The sequence below is a fragment of the Dendropsophus ebraccatus genome, chromosome 4 (assembly GCF_027789765.1).
Source record: "Dendropsophus ebraccatus isolate aDenEbr1 chromosome 4, aDenEbr1.pat, whole genome shotgun sequence".
NCBI classification, from domain to species: Eukaryota; Metazoa; Chordata; class Amphibia; order Anura; family Hylidae; genus Dendropsophus; species Dendropsophus ebraccatus.
The window spans coordinates 1,013,681-1,038,564 of NC_091457.1; the positions used below are offsets into that span (position 1 = coordinate 1,013,681).

A 24,884-nucleotide genomic window follows, 5' to 3' on the forward strand; every position below is an offset into this window, starting at 1 on the left:
GGTGGTAGCGCTCACCTCGTCTTCTCCCAATAAGCTGTTCTCCAGATGTCCCAAACAATCGGAAAGGGGATTCACCAGAGACAATGACTTTCCCCCAGTCCTCTGCAGTCCACTCCCTGCACCTTTCCCCCAGTCCTCAGCAGTCCACTCCCTGGACCTTTCCCCCAGTCCTCAGCAGTCCTCTCCCTGGACCTTTCCCCCAGTCCTCAGCAGTCCACTCCCTGGACCTTTCCCCCAGGCCTCAGCAGTCCGCTCCCTGGACCTTTCCCCCAGTCCTCAGCAGTCCACTCCCTGGACCTTTCCCCTAGTCCTCAGCAGTCCGCTCCCTGGACCTTTCCCCTAGTCCTCAGCAGTCCACTCCCTGGACCTTTCCCCTAGTCCTCAGCAGTCCACTCCCTGGACCTTTCCCCTAGTCCTCAGCAGTCCGCTTCCTGGACCTTTCCCCTAGTCCTCAGCAGTCCACTCCCTGGACCTTTCCCCCAGTCCTCAGCAGTCCACTTCCTGGACCTTTCCCCCAGTCCTCAGCAGTCCGCTCCCTGCACCTTTCCCCCAGTCCTCAGCAGTCCACTCCCTGGACCTTTCCCCCAGTCCTCAGCAGTCCGCTTCCTGGACCTTTGCCCCAGTCCTCAGCAGTCCGCTTCCTGGACCTTTCCCCCAGTCCTCAGCAGTCCACTCCCTGGACCTTTCCCCTAGTCCTCAGCAGTCCACTCCCTGGACCTTTCCCCCAGTCCTCAGCAGTCCACTCCCTGGACCTTTCCCCTAGTCCTCAGCAGTCCGCTTCCTGGACCTTTCCCCTAGTCCTCAGCAGTCCACTCCCTGGACCTTTCCCCCAGTCCTCAGCAGTCCACTCCCTGGACCTTTCCCCCAGTCCTCAGCAGTCCGCTTCCTGGACCTTTCCCCCCAGTCCTCAGCAGTCCGCTCCCTGCACCTTTCCCCCAGTCCTCAGCAGTCCACTCCCTGGACCTTTCCCCCAGTCCTCAGCAGTCCGCTTCCTGGACCTTTCCCCTAGTCCTCAGCAGTCCACTCCCTGGACCTTTCCCCCAGTCCTCAGCAGTCCACTTCCTGGACCTTTCCCCCCAGTCCTCAGCAGTCCGCTCCCTGCACCTTTCCCCCAGTCCTCAGCAGTCCACTCCCTGGACCTTTCCCCCAGTCCTCAGCAGTCCGCTTCCTGGACCTTTGCCCCAGTCCTCAGCAGTCCGCTTCCTGGACCTTTCCCCCAGTCCTCAGCAGTCCACTCCCTGGACCTTTCCCCTAGTCCTCAGCAGTCCACTCCCTGGACCTTTCCCCCAGTCCTCAGCAGTCCACTCCCTGGACCTTTCCCCTAGTCCTCAGCAGTCCGCTTCCTGGACCTTTCCCCTAGTCCTCAGCAGTCCACTCCCTGGACCTTTCCCCCAGTCCTCAGCAGTCCACTCCCTGGACCTTTCCCCCAGTCCTCAGCAGTCCGCTTCCTGGACCTTTCCCCCCAGTCCTCAGCAGTCCGCTCCCTGCACCTTTCCCCCAGTCCTCAGCAGTCCACTCCCTGGACCTTTCCCCCAGTCCTCAGCAGTCCACTCTCTGGACTTTTTGCAGAATATCAGTCTGTCCCTGATGTTTTTCTGGAGAGAAGTGGCTTCTTTGCTGCCCTCCCTGAGACCAGGCCTTGCTCCAAGAGTCTCCGCAGTCTCACAGTGCACAGTGCAGATGCCCTCACACCTGCCTGCTGCCATTCCTGACCAAGCTCTGCACTGCTGGTAGCCCCATCCAGCAGCTGACCACACTTTTAAGAGACGGTCCTGGCGCTTGCTGGTCTTTCTTGGGCGACCTGGAGCCTTTTTGGCCACAATGGAACCTCTCTCCTTGAAGTGCTTGATGATGCGATAGATTGGTGACTGAGGTGCAATCTTTCTAGCTGCGATACTCTTCCGTTAGGCCATTGTTGTGCAGTGCAATGATGACTGCACATGTTTCTTTAGAGATAACCATGGTAACAGAAGAGAAACAATGATGCCAAGCACAAGCCTCCTTTTAAAGTGTCCAGTGGTGTCATTCTTACTTAATCATGACAGATTGATCTCCAGCCCTGTCCTCATCAACACCCACACCTGTGATAATGGAGCAATCACTGAAACAATGTTAGCTGCTCCCTGTAAGGCTGCAATGATGGTGAAATGTGTTTTGGGGAATAAAGTTAATTTCCTAGGCAAATATTGACTGTGCAAGTAATTGCTGATAAGCTGATCACTCTATAACATTCTGGACTATATGCAAATTGTCATTTTAAAAACTGAAGCAGTAGACTTTGTAATAATTAATATTTGTATCATTCTCAAAACTTTTGGCCATGACTGTACTGTCCATATTTAATGATAAGTCGAGAAGTTGCTCATACAGTCATGTGGGGGAGAAGGTGCTCATACAGTCATGTGGGGGAGATGGGTGGTGAGGGGAGAAGGTGCTCATACAGTCATGTGGGGGAGATGGGTGGTGAGGGGAGAAGGTGCTCATACAGTCGTGTGGGGGAGATGGGTGGTGAGGGGAGAAGGTGCTCATACAGTCGTGTGGGGGAGATGGGTGGTGAGGGGAGAAGGTGCTCATACAGTCATGTGGGGGAGATGGGTGGTGAGGGGAGAAGTTGCTCATACAGTCATGTGGGGGAGATGGGTGGTGAGGGGAGAAGTTGCTCCTACAGTCATGTGGGGGAGATGGGTGGTGAGGGGAGAAGTTGCTCATACAGTCATGTGGGGGAGATGGGTGGTGAGGGGAGAAGTTGCTCATACAGTCATGTGGGGGAGATGGGTGTTGAGGGGAGAAGGTGCTCATACAGTCATGTGGGGGAGATGGGTGGTGAGGGGAGAAGATGCTTATACAGTCGTGTGGGGGAGATGGGTGGTGAGGGGAGAAGATGCTTATACAGTCGTGTGGGGGAGATGGGTGTTGAGGGGAGAAGGTGCTCATACAGTCGTGTGGTAAAGGGGGAGGTTCAGTGTGACGTGTATAATATATATGGTAGATTTAGGACCAGCACTACTCCGCACCATCACTCTTTTCTCTCATACCGGTTCTGGACGCGCTCCAGGACAAGTGCTGCTCAGTTGTTCATTGGTCAGAAATCAAAGTCCACTCAAATCCAATTTAATATCCCAACACCCACAGAATCGGACCCTAATAGACTGAGATTAATAGAGTAAACATAGGGAAGGTGGAACATGACTGCGGAAAATTCACTTAGTTATTAAAGCAAATGCTTACGAATGCTTCATTTTAATTCTCCAGTCGGCGGGTGCAAGGGATTATCCATAACCCCCTACAGCCGTCCAGTCAACTGCAAGCCTCGCCGTGCTGTCACCCCCATCCCCCTTCCTGGTGGTGAGCAGTCAGCTGTGTAGGGGAGAGAAGTGAGAGCAAGGAAGGAGGCAGAAGAGGGGGATACACAGCTCAGTACTATGGGGGGGGGGGGGGAAATAATACACAGCTCAGTACTATGGGGGGATAATACACAGCTCAGTACTATGGGGGGATAATATACAGCTCAGTACTATGGGGAGGGGATAATACACAGCTCAGTACTATGGGGGGGGGGGGAAATAATACACAGCTCAGTACTATGGGGGGATAATACACAGCTCAGTACTATGGGGGGATAATATACAGCTCAGTACTATGGGGGGATAATACACAGCTCAGTACTATGGGGGGGATAATACACAGCTCAGTACTATGGGGGGGATAATACACAGCTCAGTACTATGGGGGGGATAATACACAGCTCAGTACTATGGGGGGATAATACACAACTCAGTACTATGGGGGATAATACACAGCTCAGTACTATGGGGGGGATAATACACAGCTCAGTACTATGGGGGGATAATACACAGCTCAGTACTATGGGGGGATAATACACAGCTCAGTACTATGGGGGGATAATACACAGCTCAGTACTATGGGGGGGATAATACACAGCTCAGTACTATGGGGGGGGGAAATAATACACAGCTCAGTACTATGGGGGGATAATACACAGCTCAGTACTATGGGGGGGATAATACACAGCTCAGTACTATGGGGGGGGGGGGGATAATACACAGCTCAGTACTATGGGGGGATAATACACAGCTCAGTACTTTGGGGGGATAATACACAGCTCAGTACTATGGGGGGGATAATACACAGCTCAGTACTATGGGGGGATAATACACAGCTCAGTACTATGGGGGGATAATACACAGCTCAGTACTTTGGGGGGATAATACACAGCCTCAGTACTATGGGGGGGATAATACACAGCTCAGTACTATGGGGGGGATAATACACAGCTCAGTACTATGGGGGGGGGATAATACACAGCTCAGTACTATGGGGGGATAATACACAGCTCAGTACTTTGGGGGGATAATACACAGCTCAGTACTATGGGGGGGATAATACACAGCTCAGTACTATGGGGGGGATAATACACAGCTCAGTACTATGGGGGGATAATACACAGCTCAGTACTTTGGGGGGATAATACACAGCTCAGTACTATAGGGGGGGGGGAAATAATACACAGCTCAGTACTATGGGGGGATAATACACAGCTCAGTACTATGGGGGGGGGGAATAATACACAGCTCAGTACTATGGGGGGGAATAATACACAGCTCAGTACTATGGGGGGATAATACACAGCTCAGTACTATGGGGGGGATAATACACAGCTCAGTACTATGGGGGGGATAATACACAGCTCAGTACTATGGGGGATAATACACAGCTCAGTACTATGGGGGGATAATACACAGCTCAGTACTATGGGGGGGATAATACACAGCTCAGTACTATGGGGGGATAATACACAGCTCAGTACTATGGGGGGGATAATACACAGCTCAGTACTATGGGGGGATAATACACAGCTCAGTACTATAGGGGGATAATACACAGCTCAGTACTATGGGGAGGGGATAATACACAGCTCAGTACTATGGGGGGGATAATACACAGGTCAGTACTATGGGGGGGATAATACACAGCTCAGTACTATGGGGGGAATAATACACAGCTCAGTACTATGGGGGGGGGAATAATACACAGCTCAGTACTATGGGGGGATAATATACAGCTCAGTACTATGGGGGGGGGAAATAATACACAGCTCAGTACTATGGGGGGGATAATACACAGGTCAGTACTATGGGGGGATAATACACAGCTCAGTACTATGGGGGGATAATATACAGCTCAGTACTATGGGGGGGATAATACACAGCTCAGTACTATGGGGGGATAATACACAGCTCAGTACTATGGGGAGGGGATAATACACAGCTCAGTACTATGGGGGATAATACACAGCTCAGTACTATGTGGAGGGATAATACACAGCTCAGTACTATGGGGGGATAATACACAGCTCAGTACTATGGGGGGATAATACACAGCTCAGTACTATGGGAAGGGATAATACACAGCTCAGTACTATGGGGGGGGGATAATACACAGCTCAGTACTATGGGGGGGATAATACACAGCTCAGTACTATGGGGGGATAATATACAGCTCAGTACTATGGAGGGGATAATACACAGATCAGTACTATGGGGGGATAATACACAGCTCAGTACTATGGGGGGGATAATACACAGCTCAGTACTATGGGGGGGATAATACACAGCTCAGTACTATGGGGGGATAATATACAGCTCAGTACTATGGAGGGGATAATACACAGCTCAGTACTATGGGGAGGGGATAATACACAGCTCAGTACTATGGGGGGATAATACACAGCTCAGTACTATGGGGGGGATAATACACAGCTCAGTACTATGGGGAGGGGATAATACACAGCTCAGTACTATGGGGGGGATAATACACAGCTCAGTACTATGGGGAGGGGATAATACACAGCTCAGTACTATGGGGGGGAATAATACACAGCTCAGTACTATGGGGAGGGATAATACACAGCTCAGTACTATGGGGAGGGGATAATACACAGCTCAGTACTATGGAGGGATAATACACAGGTCAGTACTATGGGGGGATAATACACAGCTCAGTACTATGGGGAGGGGATAATACACAGCTCAGTACTATGGGGAGGGGATAATACACAGCTCAGTACTATGGGGGGATAATAGACAGCTCAGTACTATGGGGGGATAATACACAGCTCAGTACTATGGGGGGGATAATACACAGCTCAGTACTATGGAGGGGATAATACACAGCTCAGTACTATGGGGGATAATACACAGCTCAGTACTATGGGGGGGGGATAATACACAGCTCAGTACTATGGGGAGGGGATAATACACAGCTCAGTACTATGGGGGGGAATAATACACAGCTCAGTACTATGGGGGGATAATACACAGCTCAGTACTATGGGGAGGGATAATACACAGCTCAGTACTATGGGGGGGGAATAATACACAGCTCAGTACTATGGGGGGGGATAATACACAGCTCAGTACTATGGGGAGGGGATAATACACAGCTCAGTACTATGGGGGGGAATAATACACAGCTCAGTACTATGGGGGGATAATACACAGCTCAGTACTATGGGGAGGGATAATACACAGCTCAGTACTATGGGGGGGGGATAATACACAGCTCAGTACTATGGGGGGGGGATAATACACAGCTCAGTACTATGGGGGGATAATACACAGCTCAGTACTATGGGGGGATAATACACAGCTCCTATGGGGCGTATAATACACAGCTCAGTACTATGGGGGGGATAATACACAGCTCAGTACTATGGGGGGGATAATACACAGCTCAGTACTATGGGGGGATAATACACAGCTCAGTACTATGGGGGGGGATAATACACAGCTCAGTACTATGGGGGATAATACACAGCTCAGTACTATGGGGGGGATAATACACAGCTCAGTACTATGGGGAGGGGATAATACACAGCTCAGTACTATGGGGGGGATAATACACAGCTCAGTACTATGGGGGGGATAATACACAGCTCAGTACTATGGGGAGGGGATAATACACAGCTCAGTACTATGGGGGGATAATACACAGCTCAGTACTATGGGGGGATAATACACAGCTCAGTACTATGGGGGGATAATACACAGCTCAGTACTATGGGGGGGATAATACACAGCTCAGTACTATGGGGGGGGGGATAATACACAGCTCAGTACTATGGGGGGGGGATAATACACAGCTCAGTACTATGGGGAGGGGATAATACACAGCTCAGTACTATGGGGGATAATACACAGCTCAGTACTATGGGGGGGATAATACACAGCTCAGTACTATGGGGGGATAATACACAGCTCAGTACTATAGGGGGGGATAATACACAGCTCAGTACTATGGGGGATAATACACAGATCAGTACTATGGGGGGATAATACACAGCTCAGTACTATGGGGGGATAATACACCAGCTCAGTACTATGGGGGATAATACACAGCTCAGTACTATGGGGGGGATAATACCCAGCTCAGTACTATGGGGGGTGGGATACATACACAGCTCAGTACTATTGGGGGGGGGGGATTAATACACAGCTCAGTACTATGGGGGGGGGGGATAATACACAGCTCAGTACTATGGGGGGTGATAATACACAGCTCAGGTACTATGGGGGGGGATAATACAACAGCTCAGTACTATTGGGGGGGATAATACACAGCTCAGTACTATGGGGGGGCTATGGGGGGGGGATAATACACAGCTCAGTACTATGGGGGGGATAATACACAGCTCAGTACTATGGGGGGGATAATACACAGCTCAGTACTATGGGGGGGATAATACACAGCTCAGTACTATGGGGGGATAATACACAGCTCATGTACTATGGGGGGGATAATACACAGCTCAGTACTATGGGGGGCGTGGATTAATACACAGCTCAGTACTATGGGGGGGGGGGATAATACACAGCTCATTACTATGGGAGGGATAATACACAGCTCAGTACTATGGGGGGGGATAACTACACAGCTCAGTACTATGGGGGGGATAATACACAGCTCAGTACTAGGGGGATAATACACAGCTCAGTACTATGGGGGGATAATACACAGCTCAGTACTATGGGGGGGGGATAATACACAGCTCAGTACTATGGGGGGGGATAATACACAGCTCAGTACTATGGGGAGGGGATAATACACAGCTCAGTACTATGGGGAGGGGATAATACACAGCTCAGTACTATGGGGGGATAATACACAGCTCAGTACTATGGGGGGATAATACACAGCTCAGTACTATGGGGAGGGGATAATAAACAGCTCAGTACTATGGGGGGGGATAATACACAGCTCAGTACTATGGGGCGGATAATACACAGCTCAGTACTATGGGGGGGATAATACACAGCTCAGTACTATGGGGGATAATACACAGCTCAGTACTATGGGGGATAATACACAGCTCAGTACTATGGGGAGGGGATAATACACAGCTCAGTACTATGGGGGATAATACACAGCTCAGTACTATGGGGAGGGGATAATACACAGCTCAGTACTACGGGGGGATAATACACAGCTCAGTACTATGGGGGGATAATATACAGCTCAGTACTATGGGGGGGATAATACACAGCTCAGTACTATGGGGGGATAATACACAGCTCAGTACTATGGGGGAATAATACACAGCTCAGTACTATGGGGGAATAATACACAGCTCAGTACTATGGGGGATAATACACAGCTCAGTACTATGGGGAGGGATAATACACAGCTCAGTACTATGGGGAGGGATAATACACAGCTCAGTACTATGGGGGGATAATACACAGCTCAGTACTATGGGGGGATAATACACTGCTCAGTACTATGGGGGGATAATACACAGCTCAGTACTATGGGGGGGATAATACACAGCTCAGTACTATGGGGGGATAATACACAGCTCAGTACTATGGGGGGATAATATACAGCTCAGTACTATGGGGGGGATAATATACAGCTCAGTACTATGGGGGGGATAATACACAGCTCAGTACTATGGGAGGGGATAATACACAGCTCAGTACTATGGGGGGGATAATACACAGCTCAGTACTATGGGGGGGGGAATAATACACAGCTCAGTACTATGGAGGGGATAATACACAGCTCAGTACTATGGGGGGGGGATAATACACAGCTCAGTACTGTGGGGGAATAATACACAGCTCAGTACTATGGGGGGATAATACACAGCTCAGTACTATGGGGGGGATAATACACAGCTCAGTACTATGGGGGGATAATACACAGCTCAGTACTATGGGGGGGGATAATACACAGCTCAGTACTATGGGGGGGGGATAATACACAGCTCAGTACTATAGGGGGGGGGACAATACACAGCTCAGTACTATAGGGGGGGGGATAATACACAGCTCAGTACTATTGGGGGGGATAATACACAGCTCAGTACTATGGGGGGGGATAATACACAGCTCAGTACTATTGGGGGGGATAATACACAGCTCAGTACTATGGGGGGGGATAATACACAGCTCAGTACTATGGGGGGATAATACACAGCTCAGTACTATGGGGGGATAATACACAGCTCAGTACTATGGGGGGGATAATACACAGCTCAGTACTATGGGGGGGATAATACACAGCTCAGTACTATGGGGGGGATAATACACAGCTCAGTACTATGGGGGGGGGGGATAATACACAGCTCAGTACTATGGGGGGGGGATAATACACAGGTCAGTACTATGGAGGGATAATACACAGCTCAGTACTATGGGGGGGGGGGATAATACACAGCTCAGTACTATGGGGGGGATAATACACAGCTCAGTACTATGGGGGGGATAATACACAGGTCAGTACTATGGGGGATAATACACAGCTCAGTATTATGGAGGGGATAATACACAGCTCAGTACTATGGTGGGGATAATACACAGCTCAGTACTATGGGGGGGATAATACACAGCTCAGTACTATGGGGGGATAATACACAGCTCAGTACTATGGGGGGGGAATAATACACAGCTCAGTACCATGGGGAGGGGATAATACACAGCTCAGTAATATGGGGGGGGGGGGGATAATACACAGCTCAGTACTATGGGGGGGATAATACACAGCTCAGTACTATGGGGGGGATAATACACAGCTCAGTACTATGGGGGGATAATACACAGCTCAGTACTATGGGGGGATAATACACAGCTCAGTACTATGGGGAGGGGATAATACACAGCTCAGTACTATGGGAGGGGATAATACACAGCTCAGTACTATGGGGGGATAATACACAGCTCAGTACTATGGGGGGGGGATAATACACAGCTCAGTACTATGGGGGGATAATACACAGCTCAGTACTATGGGGGGATAATACACAGCTCAGTACTATGGGGGGATAATACACAGCTCAGTACTATGGGGGGATAATACACAGCTCAGTACTATGGGGAGGGGATAATACACAGCTCAGTACTATGGGGAGGGGATAATACACAGCTCAGTACTATGGGGAGGGGATAATACACAGCTCAGTACTATGGGGGGATAATACACAGCTCATTACTATGGGGGGGATATTACACAGCTCAGTACTATGGGGGGGGATAATACACAGCTCAGTACTATGGGGGGGGGATAACACACAGCTCAGTACTATGGGGGGGATAATACACAGCTCAGTACTATGGGGGGATAATATACAGCTCAGTACTATGGGGGGGGATAATACACAGCTCAGTACTATGGGGGGATAATATACAGCTCAGTACTATGGGGGGATAATACACAGCTCAGTACTATGGGGGGGATAATACACAGCTCAGTACTATGGGGGGATAATACACAGCTCAGTACTATGGGGAGGGGGGGATAATACACAGCTCAGTACTATGGGGAGGGGATAATACACAGCTCAGTACTATGGGGGGATAATACACAGCTCAGTACTATGGGGGGATAATACACAGCTCAGTACTATGGGGGGGGATAATACACAGCTCAGTACTATGGGGGGGATAATACACAGCTCAGTACTATGGGGAGGGGATAATATACAGCTCAGTACTATGGGGGGATAATACACAGCTCAGTACTATGGAGGGATAATACACAGCTCAGTACTATGGGGGATAATACACAGCTCAGTACTATGGGGGGATAATACACAGCTCAGTACTATGGGGGGATATTACACAGCTCAGTACTATGGGGGGATAATACACAGGTCAGTACTATGGGGGATAATACACAGCTCAGTATTATGGAGGGGATAATACACAGCTCAGTACTATGGGGGGGATAATACACAGCTCAGTACTATGGGGGGGATAATACACAGCTCAGTACTATGGGGGGGATAATACACAGCTCAGTACTATGGGGGGGGAATAATACACAGCTCAGTACCATGGGGGGATAATACACAGCTCAGTACTATGGGGGGGGGGGGATAATACACAGCTCAGTACTATGGGGGGGGGGGATAATACACAGCTCAGTACTATGGGGGGATAATACACAGCTCAGTACTATGGGGGGATAATACACAGCTCAGTACTATGGGGGGGGGATAATACACAGCTCAGTACTATGGGGGGATAATACACAGCTCAGTACTATGGGGGGATAATACACAGCTCAGTACTATGGGGGGATAATACACAGCTCAGTACTATGGGGAGGGGATAATACACAGCTCAGTACTATGGGGGGATAATACACAGCTCAGTACTATGGGGGGATAATACACAGCTCAGTACTATGGGGGGGATATTACACAGCTCAGTACTATGGGGGGGGGGGATAATACACAGCTCAGTACTATGGGGGGGGATAATACACAGCTCAGTACTATGGGGGGGGATAATACACAGCTCAGTACTATGGGGGGATAATACACAGCTCAGTACTATGGGGGGGGATAATACACAGCTCAGTACTATGGGGGGGGATAATACACAGCTCAGTACTATGGGGGATAATACACAGCTCAGTACTATGGGGGGATAATACACAGCTCAGTACTATGGGGGGGATATTACACAGCTCAGTACTATGGGGGGATAATATACAGCTCAGTACTATGGGGGATAATACACAGCTCAGTACTATGGGGGGATAATACACAGCTCAGTACTATGGGGGGATAATACACAGCTCAGTACTATGGGGGGGATATTACACAGCTCAGTACTATGGGGGGGTAATACACAGCTCAGTACTATGGGGGGATAATATACAGCTCAGTACTATGGGGGATAATACACAGCTCAGTACTATGGGGGGATAATACACAGCTCAGTACTATGGGGGATAATACACAGCTCAGTACTATGGGGGGATAATACACAGCTCAGTACTATGGGGGGCTATTACACAGCTCAGTACTATGGGGGGGTAATACACAGCTCAGTACTATGGGGGGATAATATACAGCTCAGTACTATGGGGAGGGGATAATACACAGCTCAGTACTATGGGGCGGATAATACACAGCTCAGTACTATGGGGGGGATAATACACAGCTCAGTACTATGGGGGGATAATACACAGCTCAGTACTATGGGGAGGGGATAATACACAGCTCAGTACTATGGAGGGATAATACACAGCTCAGTACTATGGAGGGATAATACACAGCTCAGTACTATGGGGGATAATACACAGCTCAGTACTATGGGGGATAATACACAGCTCAGTACTATGGGGGGATAATACACAGCTCAGTACTATGGGGGGGAATAATACACTGCTCAGTACTATGGGGGGGATAATACACAACTCAGTACTATGGGGGATAATACACTGCTCAGTACTATGGGGAGGATAATACACAACTCAGTACTATGGGGGATAATACACTGCTCAGTACTATGGGGGGGATAATACACAGCTCAGTACTATGGGAGGGGATAATACACAGCTCAGTACTATTAGGGGGGGATAATACACAGCTCAGTACTATGGGGGATAATACACAGCTCAGTACTATGGGGGGGGATAATACACAGCTCAGTACTATGGGGGGGATAATACACAGCTCAGTACTATGGGGGATAATACACAGCTCAGTACTATGGGGGGATAATACACAGCTCAGTACTACGGGGGGATAATACACAGCTCAGTACTATGGGGGAATAATACACAGCTCAGTACTATAGGGGGGGGATAATACACAGCTCAGTACTATGGGGGGGGGATAATACACAGCTCAGTACTATAGGGGGGGGGGACAATACACAGCTCAGTACTATGGGGGGATAATACACAGCTCAGTACTATAGGGGGGGGGGGGACAATACACAGCTCAGTACTATGGGGGGGGGGGGAATAATACACAGCTCACCCCCGCTTGAATCTCTGCCGGTCCCATAGACTCTATTCTATGCTCAGGCGGATTCCGCCTTTCGCCCTAAGAATTGACATGTCCATAGAATGAAGTCTCTGGGACTGGCGGAGATTTATGTGGGAGTGAGTGGCGGAATCCATGGGAAGTTCTCAGCACGGATTCCGTAGTGTACACGCACTATTAGGATGAGGTTTTGTGGGAGTGACCAAGGTGAGGGTGGGACAGTCCCCCCCACACCCCATCAGAGGGATCCCCCATACCCCAACAGGGTTCACCCCCATACCCCATCAGAGGGATCCCCATACCCCAACAGGGTTCACCCCCATACCCCATCAGAGGGATCCCCCATACCCTCCCACCATGGGTGTTTCATGTTTTACACCTGTCGCAAATGTTTCTCTTCTAGGTTAAGTGGTGATGAAGGTATTTTATAGTTTCACCACTAGATGTCAGTGTTTTATATATATATGCTCTTATGGATTGCACAGCTGAAGCTAACAGAGGGTTACTGTTTCTTATGTATTATGAACTTTTCTTGTCAAATGGAGATGCTCTTCCTTTCTGACCTATCCCTTTCCTTATTTTCTTTGCACACGTTCCTTTCCACCACTCACAGGGTTTCTTATATATCCCTGTAGGAAGTAGTCACTTGGTGGGAGGAAGTGTAGCTTCAGTTCTACCCAGATTCTCGTGGGAGGAGGACACAGAGCAGATGTCCCTACTGTAGCCAAGCCAGGGCGTGGCTCTGCCAGGACCCTTGTCCGGGATAAGTCTTATTCAGCCACTGTTAGTGATTTGGTAAAGACATACGTGTATGAAGCAACCAGAGACACTCCAGTTTCTCCAGTATTCCTATTATATCTACGATGCAGTGCAGTGCATACTCTGTAGTAGTCCCACTCGTGTAGCTGCCATACTCTGTAGTAGTCCCACTCTTGTAGCTGCCATACTCTGTAGTAGTAGCTGCCATACTCTGTAGTAGTCCCACTCTTGTAGCTGCCATACTCTGTAGTAGTCCCACTCTTGTAGCTGCCATACTCTGTAGTAGTCCCACTCGTGTAGCTGCCATACTCTGTAGTAGTCCCACTCGTGTAGCTGCCATACTCTGTAGAAGTCCCACTCTTGTAGCTGCCATACTCTGTAGTAGTAGCTTCCATACTCTGTAGTAGCAGCTGCCATACTCTGTAGTAGTCCCACTCTTGTAGCTGCCATACTCTGTAGTAGTCCCACTCGTGTAGCTGCCATACTCTGTAGTAGTCCCACTCGTGTAGCTGCCATACTCTGTAGTAGTCCCACTCGTGTAGCTGCCATACTCTGTAGTAGTCCCACTCGTGTAGCTGCCATACTCTGTAGTAGTCCCACTCGTGTAGCGGCCATACTCTGTGTAGTAGTCCCACTCTTGTAGCTGCCATACTCTGTAGTAGTCCCACTCGTGTAGCTGCCATACTCTGTAGTAGTCCCACTCGTGTAGCTGCCATACTCTGTAGTAGTCCCACTCCTGTAGCTGCCATACTCTGTAGTAGTCCCACTCGTGTAGCTGCCATACTCTGTAGTAGTCCCACTCGTGTAGCGGCCATACTCTGTGTAGTAGTCCCACTCTTGTAGCTGCCATACTCTGTAGTAGTCCCACTCGTGTAGCTGCCATACTCTGTAGTAGTCCCACTCGTGTAGCTGCCATACTCTGTAGTAGTCCCACTCGTGTAGCTGCCATACTCTGTAGTAGTCCCACTCGTGTAGCTGCCATACTCTGTAGTAGTCCCACTCGTGTAGCTGCCATACTCTGTAGTAGTCCCACTCTTGTAGCTGCCCTACTCTGTAGTAGTCCCACTCGTGTAGCTGCCATACTCTGTAGTAGTCCCACTCGTGTAGCTGCCATACTCTGTAGTAGTAGCTGCCATACTCTGTAGCAGTCCCGCTCTTATAGCTGCCGTACTCTGTAGTAGCAGCTGCCATACTCTGTAAAAGTCCTACTCTTGTAGCTTACATACTCTGTAGTAGTCCCACTCTTGTAGCTGCCATACTCTGTAGTAGTCCCACTCTTGTAGCTGCCATACTCTGTAGTAGTCCCACTCGTGTAGCTGCCATACTCTGTAGTAGTCCCACTCGTGTAGCTGCCATACTCTGTAGTAGTAGCTGCCATACTCTGTAGTAGTCCCACTCTTGTAGCTGCCATACTCTGTAGTAGTCCCACTCTTGTAGCTGCCATACTCTGTAGCAGTCCCACTCTTGTAGCTGCCGTACTCTGTAGTAGCAGCTGCCATACTCTGTAAAAGTCCTACTCTTGTAGCTTACATACTCTGTAGTAGTCCCACTCGTGTAGCTGCCATACTCTGTAGTAGTCCCACTCGTGTAGCTGCCATACTCTGTAAAAGTCCCACTCTTGTAGCTTACATACTCTGTAGTAGTCCCACTCTTGTAGCTGCCATACTCTGTAGTAGTCCCACTCTTGTAGCTGCCATACTCTGTAGTAGTCCCACTCTTGTAGCTGCCATACTCTGTAGTAGTCCCACTCTTGTAGCTGCCATACTCTGTAGTAGTCCCACTCTTGTAGCTGCCATACTCTGTAGTAGTCCCACTCTTGTAGCTGCCATACTCTGTAGTAGTCCCACTCTTGTAGCTGCCATACTCTGTAGTAGTCCTACTCTTGTAGCTGCCATACTCTGTAGTAGTCCCACTCTTGTAGCTGCTATACTCTGTAGCAGTCCCGCTCTTATAGCTGCCGTACTCTGTAGTAGCAGCTGCCATACTCTGTAGTAGTCCCACTCTTGTAGCTTACATACTCTGTAGTAGTCCCACTCGTGTAGCTGCCATACTCTGTAGTAGTCCCACTCTTGTAGCTGCCATACTCTGTAGTAGTCCCACTCGTGTAGCTGCCATACTCTGTAGTAGTCCCACTCGTGTAGCTGCCATACTCTGTAGCAGTCCCGCTCTTATAGCTGCCGTACTCTGTAGTAGCAGCTGCCATACTCTGTAGTAGTAGCTGCCATACTCTGTAGTAGTCCCACTCTTGTAGCTGCCATACTCTGTAGTAGTCCCACTCGTGTAGCTGCCATACTCTGTAGTAGTCCCACTCTTGTTGCTGCCATACTCTGTAGTAGCAGCTGCCATACTCTGTAGTAGTCCCTCTCTTATAGCTGCCGTACTCTGTAGTAGTCCCACTCTTGTAGCTGCCATACTCTGTAGTAGTCCCACTCTTGTAGATGCCATACTCTGTAGTAGTCCCACTCTTGTAGCTGCCATACTCTGTAGCAGTCCCGCTCTTATAGCTGCCGTACTCTGTAGTAGCAGCTGCCATACTCTGTAAAAGTCCCACTCTTGTAGCTTACATACTCTGTAGTAGTCCCACTCTTGTAGCTGCCATACTCTGTAGTAGTCCCACTCTTGTAGCTGCCATACTCTGTAGTAGTCCCACTCTTGTAGCTGCCATACTCTGTAGTAGTCCTACTCGTGTAGCTGCCATACTCTGTAGTAGTCCCACTCGTGTAGCTGCCATACTCTGTAGTAGTCCCACTCGTGTAGCTGCCATACTCTGTAGTAGTCCCACTCTTGTAGCTGCCATACTCTGTAGTAGTCCCACTCTTGTAGCTGCCATACTCTGTAGTAGTCCCACTCTTGTAGCTGCCATACTCTGTAGTAGTCCCACTCTTGTAGCTGCCATACTCTGTAGTAGTCCCACTCGTGTAGCTGCCATACTCTGTAGTAGTCCCACTCGTGTAGCTGCCATACTCTGTAGTAGTCCCACTCTTGTAGCTGCCATACTCTGTAGTAGTCCCGCTCTTGTAGCTGCCATACTCTGTAGTAGTCCCGCTCTTGTAGCTGCCATACTCTGTAGTAGTCCCGCTCTTGTAGCTGCCATACTCTGTAGTAGTCCCACTCTTGTAGCTGCCATACTCTGTAGTAGTCCCGCTCGTGTAGCTGCCATACTCTGTAGTAGTCCCGCTCTTGTAGCTGCCATACTCTGTAGTAGTCCCGCTCTTGTAGCTGCCATACTCTGTAGTAGTCCCGCTCTTGTAGCTGCCATACTCTGTAGTAGTCCCGCTCTTGTAGCTGCCATACTCTGTAGTAGTAGCTGCCATACTCTGTAGTAGTCCCACTCTTGTAGCTGCCATACTCTGTAGTAGTCCTACTCTTGTAGATGCCATACTCTGTAGTAGTCCCACTCTTGTAGCTGCCATACTCTGTAGTAGTCCCACTCTTGTAGCTGCCATACTCTGTAGTAGTCCCACTCTTGTAGCTGCCATACTCTGTAGTAGTCCCACTTGTGTAGCTGCCATACTCTGTAGTAGTCCCACTCGTGTAGCTGCCATACTCTGTAGTAGTCCCACTCTTGTAGCTGCCATACTCTGTAGTAGTCCCACTCTTGTAGCTGCCATACTCAGTAGTAGTCCCACTCTTGTAGCTGCCGTACTCAGTAGTAGTCCCACTCTTGTAGCTGCCATAGTCTGTAGTAGTAGCTGCCATACTCTGTAGTAGTCCCACTCTTGTAGCTGCCATACTCTGTAGTAGTCCCGCTCCTATAGCTGCCGTACTCAGTAGTAGTCCCACTCTTGTAGCTGCCATACTCTGTAGTAGTCCCACTCTTGTAGCTGCCATACTCTGTAGTAGTCCCACTCTTGTAGCTGCCATACTCTGTAGTAGTCTCACTCTTGTAGCGGCCATACTCTGTAGTAGTCCCACTCTTGTAGCTGCCATACTGTGTGTAGTAGTCCCACTCCCTTGGTTTAGCTGCATTACTGTGATTCCTTGTGATTTGTTAGGTGCATCCTGAGCTGCTGGACCCTCACGTGGTCCCTGGACATTATGGGGCCACAGAGGGTAAACGATGACATATCTCTATGAAATTACAGCTCTCACAATGTCTCCGCTCAGTCTTTACATCATGGCCAGGAGTGGAGAGTGACAACGCAGACCTCAGGAGTGTTAGGACCACATGAGAGCAGTCAGACGTGACCCACAGCATGGCAGGGGATGATAGGAGTGAAGTGATGAGCGAGCCGGGCGTCAGGAATCAGCAGATAAGGAGACAACAAGCTATTCTGGTCCCTGGCAGCCAGACTACATACAATCCTACACGTAGTGCCTGGAAGAGCCCAAACTATACGCACATAGTGGCCACAAGAGGCCCGGACCACCCAGGTAGAGGCCACAAGAGGCCCGGACCACCCAGGTAGAGGCTACAAGAGGCCCGGACCACCCAGGTAGAGGCCACAAGAGGACCGGACCACCCAGGTAGAGGCCACAAGAGGCCCGGACCACCCAGGTAGAGGCCACAAGAGGCCCGGACCACCCAGGTAGAGGCTACAAGAGGCCCGGACCACCCAGGTAGAGGCTACAAGAGGCCCGGACCACCCAGGTAGAGGCTACAAGAGGCCCGGACCACCCAGGTAGAGGCCACAAGAGCCCCGTACTATATATATATATATATATATATATATATATATATACCTCATCTATAACCTCCCAGACCATACACCCCTATACACCCCATCTATAACCTCCCATACTTCTTTACAGCTAGTAGTGAGATAATGGTGTACACCTGGTGTGATTGCGGTATAATACCGGAGATAACATAGCGGTGTTGGCTGTGGACAGGAGACATTATCCTGTATAGTTGTTATTTGCTCTCGGTCTGGATGGGTTACTGATAGCGAGCGCTGACCAGATAAACAAGCAGCAGGACAGAGGCGGAATATATTATTATATATAGATAACGGGAGAGATCACCACAGCCTGACACGTGACGGAGCACGAGGACAGCCGGACGACCAATGAGGTGCCACAACAATGGCTGGTAAATACACGTCTGAGAGACAGGCAAGGGACGTAAGAGGAGGCTACACAGATACAGGTCAGATAAATATAATAAAGTGGTGACCGGACCATCAGTGTGTCCCAGCATAGACATCGGGATGGTGAACCTGACACCACACATAGGAAGACGGTGGCCATGTGCTGGGGGGGGGGGGGAAGACACCACAACGGTTTTACTACTGAACATTTATCTATACACCTGCGCTGCCCTTTGTATACTGGTACTATTGGTAAGATTTGTCTTTATATAATGGATTTTATTCAGTATCAGTATTTTGGGAAAAAGCAGCCATGTTTTTTGAATCCTGGATAACCCCTTAGAATCTGTCAGATCACAGCTGCAGATCCCGCCAGATCACAGCTGCAGATCCCGCCAGACAGGTGTATGGGAGATATAAGTCACAGGACCTTTAGTCGCCATTTGTAAACTTTTAAAATTGCCAGCTGAAATGTCACAGTGTCGGCAGTGGCAGCACCGCCCTTTATGTCAATGAGAGCAGGAAGAAGCAGGGTAGGGAGATGCTGCTGCCCACTTGGCTCCGCCTCTATGACACTTCAGCTGGTAACGGCTGATATTAAACCTTTAGGGTCCATTTACACAGAAAGATTATATGACAGATTATCTGCCAAAGATTTGAAGCCAAAACCAGGAATAGACTATAAACAGGGATCAGGTCATAAAGGAAAGACTGAGATTTCTCCTCTTTTCAAATCCATTCCTGGCTTTGGCTTCCAAAATCTGTCAGATAAATCTTTCTGTGTAATCGCACCCATACTAAGGGTGCGTTTACACAGACAGATTTATCTGACAGATTTTTGAAGCCAAAGCCAGAAACAGACTATAAACAGGGAACAGGTCATAAAGGAAAGACTGAGATTTCTCCTCTTTTCAAATCCAAGCCAGATCCGGGCTTGGCTACAGCAGGGACGTTTGTTCTGTGTGTCCTTCTCCTACAAGAATCTGGGTAATGGTGCGTTTACACAGAAAGATTTATCTGACAGATTTTGGAAGCCAAAGCCAGGAATGGATTTGAAAAGAGGAGAAATCTCAGTCTTTCCTTTATGACCTGATCCCTCTTTATAGTCTGTTCCTGGTTATGGCTTCAAAGATCTGTCAGATAAATCTGTCCGTGTAAACGCACCATTACAGTCAGTAATCAGCAGCACTAAATGCCCAGTCACTTCTATCTCCCCAGCACCTGTCCGCTGGGATCTGCTGCTCTGAACCTCATATGGACCTGACGGATTCTCTGTTCTTCCAGTACTGTCCTCAGTGTGGGTGTGGGTTTTGCAGCTCAGTTCTATTGACCTGACTGAAGCTTAATTGTAATCCCACACACAACCTGAGGAAAAGGGTGGCGCTGTTTTTGCAAGAAAGTAGCTGTGAGTTTTTTTGTAATCTTAGATAACTCATAGAGACTTTCACGCTTACTTAATCAGATTTGATCCATAAGATCAAATTCAGAGTGGATTAAGTAGATATGAATGTACCCTGACCACTGGTCGCTACTCATGGGCCAGTGCTATGTGCTTGCCCCCCAGGATAAAATTTGCCAGCCAGCCCCTGGGGGACACCAGAGCCACGCCCTTGTGGGGGGACGCTCATGCCAGAAGTGAAGAAGTGTGCAAAGATTAAAGGGGTTATCCAGCGCTACAAAAACACGGCCACTTTTCCCCCTACTGTTGTCTCCAGTTCAGGTGCAGTTTGCAATTAAGCTCCATTTACTTCAATGGAACTGAGTTTCAAAACCCCGCCCAATCTGGAGACAACAGTAGGGGGAAAGTGGCCGTGTTTTTGTAGCGCTGGATAACCCCTTTAACAAAAATCGGTACTGAAGTACCAGGAAACATTAAAGGGGTACTCCAGCCACCCGTGGTGGGTAAAAACAATTCCATCCACTTACTATCCTGTCTCCAGCGCTGCCGCCCGTATTCCACCACTCCGGCCCCCAGTGTGCAGCCGCAGGCAATACCAGACCCTTGCCAAAAAGGGCTCCCAGTCAGAGTACCCCCTTAAAATTAGCTCACAGATGGGTAAAACTGGGGTTTATACACTTACATCTCATGTCTTACTATCTGTAATCAGACGGGAGGACACTGAGGGTCCAGAGGTCAGGAAAGTAATCCAGGAACCTTTGAAGATACCGAGAAATTGCGAACCAGACTGAGAAATGCAAATACAGGTTACATGAGAGTGAAAGATTGATGGGTCCACCTGACAGCCCACCACTACTGCGAGATCCCGACACTCACCAGCCCACCACCATCCCGACACTCACCAGCCCACCACTACTGCGAGATCCCGACACTCACCAGCCCACCACTACTGCGAGATCCCGACACTCACCAGCCCACCACTACTGCGAGATCCCGACACTCACCAGCCCACCACTACTGCGAGATCCCGACACTCACCAGCCCGCCACCATCCCGACACTTACCAGCCCACCACTACTGCGAGATCCCGACACTCACCAGCCCGCCACCATCCCGACACTCACCAGCCCGCCACCATCCCGACACTCACCAGCCCACCACTACTGCGAGATCCCGACACTCACCAGCCCGCCACCATCCCGACACTCACCAGCCCACCACTACTGCGAGATCCCGACACTCTCCAGCCCGCCACCATCCCGACACTCACCAGCCCACCACTACTGCGAGATCCCGACACTCACCAGCCCGCCACCATCCCGACATCCACCAGCCCACCACTACTGCGAGATCCCGACACTCACCAGCCCACCACTACTGCGAGATCCCGACACTCACCAGCCCGCCACCATCCCGACACTCACCAGCCCACCACTACTGCGAGATCCCGACACTCACCAGCCCGCCACCATCCCGACACTCACCAGCCCACCACTACTGCGAGATCCCGACACTCTCCAGCCCGCCACCATCCCGACACTCACCAGCCCACCACTACTGCGAGATCCCGACACTCACCAGCCCGCCACCATCCCGACATCCACCAGCCCACCACTACTGCGAGATCCCGACACTCACCAGCCCACCACTACTGCGAGATCCCGACACTCACCAGCCCGCCACCATCCCGACACTCACCAGCCCACCACTACTGCGAGATCCCGACACTCACCAGCCCGCCACCATCCCGACACTCACCAGCCCACCACTACTGCGAGATCCCGACACTCTCCAGCCCGCCACCATCCCGACACTCACCAGCCCACCACTACTGCGAGATCCCGACACTCACCAGCCCGCCACCATCCCGACATCCACCAGCCCACCACTACTGCGAGATCCCGACACTCTCCAGCCCGCCACCACCCCGACACTTACCAGCCCACCACTACTGCGAGATCCTGCCACTCTCCAGCCCGCCACCAGCCCGACACTCACCAGCCCACCACTACTGCGAGATCCCGACACTCTCCAGCCCGCCACCATCCCGACACTCACCAGCCCACCACTACTGCGAGATCCCGACACTCTCCAGCCCGCCACCATCCCGACACTCACCAGCCCACCACTACTGCGAGATCCCGACACTCACCAGCCCGCCACCATCCCGACATCCACCAGCCCACCACTACTGCGAGATCCCGACACTCACCAGCCCGCCACCATCCCGACACTCACCAGCCCACCACTACTGCGAGATCCCGACACTCACCAGCCCGCCACCATCCCGACATCCACCAGCCCACCACTACTGCGAGATCCCGACACTCTCCAGCCCGCCACCACCCCGACACTTACCAGCCCACCACTACTGCGAGATCCCGACACTCACCAGCCCGCCACCAGCCCGACACTCACCAGCCCACCACTACTGCGAGATCCCGACACTCTCCAGCCCGCCACCACCCCGACATCCCGACACTCACCAGCCCACCACTACTGCGAGATCCCGACACTCTCCAGCCCGCCACCACCCCGACACTTACCAGCCCACCACTACTGCGAGATCCCGACACTCACCAGCCCACCACTACTGCGAGATCCCGACACTCTCCAGCCCGCCACCACCCCGACACTCACCAGCCCACCACTACTGCGAGATCCCGACACTCTCCAGCCCGCCACCATCCCGACACTCACCAGCCCACCACTACTGCGAGATCCCGCCACTCACCAGCCCGCCACCATCCCGACACTCACCAGCCCGCCACCATCCCGACACTCACCAGCCCACCACTACTGCGAGATCCCGACACTCTCCAGCCCGCCACCACCCCGACATCCCGACACTCACCAGCCCACCACTACTGCGAGATCCCGACACTCTCCAGCCCGCCACCACCCCGACACTTACCAGCCCACCACTACTGCGAGATCCCGACACTCACCAGCCCGCCACCATCCCGACACTCACCAGCCCACCACTACTGCGAGATCCCGCCACTCACCAGCCCACCACTACTGCGAGATCCCGACACTCTCCAGCCCGCCACCACCCCGACATTCACCAGCCCACCACTACTGCGAGATCCCGACACTCACCAGCCCGCCACCACCCCGACACTTACCAGCCCACCACTACTGCGAGATCCCGACACTCACCAGCCCGCCACCACCCCGACACTTACCAGCCCACCACTACTGCGAGATCCCGACATTCACCAGCCCGCCACCATCCCGACACTCACCAGCCCACCACTACTGCGAGATCCCGCCACTCACCAGCCCACCACTACTGCGAGATCCCAACACTCTCCAGCCCGCCACCACCCCGACACTCACCAGCCCGCCACTACTGCGAGATCCTGCCACTCACCAGCCCACCACTACTGCGAGATCCCGACACTCTCCAGCCCGCCACCACCCCGACATCCCGACACTCACCAGCCCACCACTACTGCGAGATCCCGACACTCTCCAGCCCGCCACCACCCCGACATCCCGACACTCACCAGCCCACCACTACTGTGAGATCCCGCCACTCTCCAGCCCGCCACCACCCCGACACTTACCAGCCCGCCACTATTGCGAGATCCCGCCACTCACCAGCCCACCACTACTGCGAGATCCAGACACTCTCCAGCCCGCCACCACCCCGACATCCCGACACTCTCCAGCCCGCCACCACCCCGACATCCACCAGCCCACCACTACTGCGAGATCCCGACACTCACCAGACCAACACCACCCCAACATCCCGCCACTCACCAGCCCACCACTACTGAGAGATCCCGACACTCACCAGACGGTCACCACTCACCAGCCCACCAATACTGTGAGATCCCGCCACTCACCAGCCTGCCACCACCCCGACATCCCGCCACTCAACAGCCCGCCTCTTCTGTGAGATCCCAACACTCACCAGACCATCACCACTCACCAGCCCACCACTACTGCAAGATCCCGCCACTCACCAGCCCACCACTACTGCAAGATCCCGCCATTCACCAGCCCGCCACTACTGCGAGATCCCGCCACTCACCAGCCCGCCACTACTGCGAGATCCCGACACTCACCAGCCCGCCACCACCCCGACATCCCGACACTCACCAGCCCGCCACTACTGCGAGATCCCGACACTCACCAGCCCGCCACTACTGCGAGATCCCGACACTCACCAGCCCGCCACTACTGCGAGATCCCGACACTCGCCAGCCCGACACCACTCCGACACTCACCACTACTGTGAGATCCCGACACTCACCAGCCCGCCACTACTGCAAGATCCCGACACTCACCAGCCCGCCACTAATGCGAGATTCCGACACTCACCAGACCATCACCACTCACCAGCCCACCACTACTGCAAGATCCCGACACTCACCAGCCCGCCACT

The 24,884-nt window shown here is 51.4% G+C and overlaps 1 protein-coding gene across 1 annotated transcript; it reads left to right on the forward strand.

Moving 5' to 3' along the window:
• The first annotated feature begins 21,316 nt into the window (after positions 1–21,316).
• On the forward strand, positions 21,317–24,395 carry LOC138789155 (uncharacterized). The gene is made up of 2 exons (XM_069967759.1): positions 21,317–22,141; positions 22,224–24,395. The coding sequence occupies exons 1-2, from the start codon at positions 21,317–21,319 to the stop codon at positions 24,393–24,395; spliced, it is 2,997 nt and encodes a 998-aa protein (XP_069823860.1).
• Positions 24,396–24,884: the final 489 nt, after the last annotated feature.

Bases quoted from the DNA above. Each gene is read 5' to 3' on its own strand.
- LOC138789155 (XM_069967759.1), top strand. From the start codon at position 21,317: ATGGGTCCACCTGACAGCCCACCACTACTGCGAGATCCCGACACTCAC. The intron at 22,142-22,223 runs GCGAGATCCCGA...GACACTCACCAG, and splicing joins CTCACCAGCCCACCACTACT to CCCGCCACCATCCCGACACT.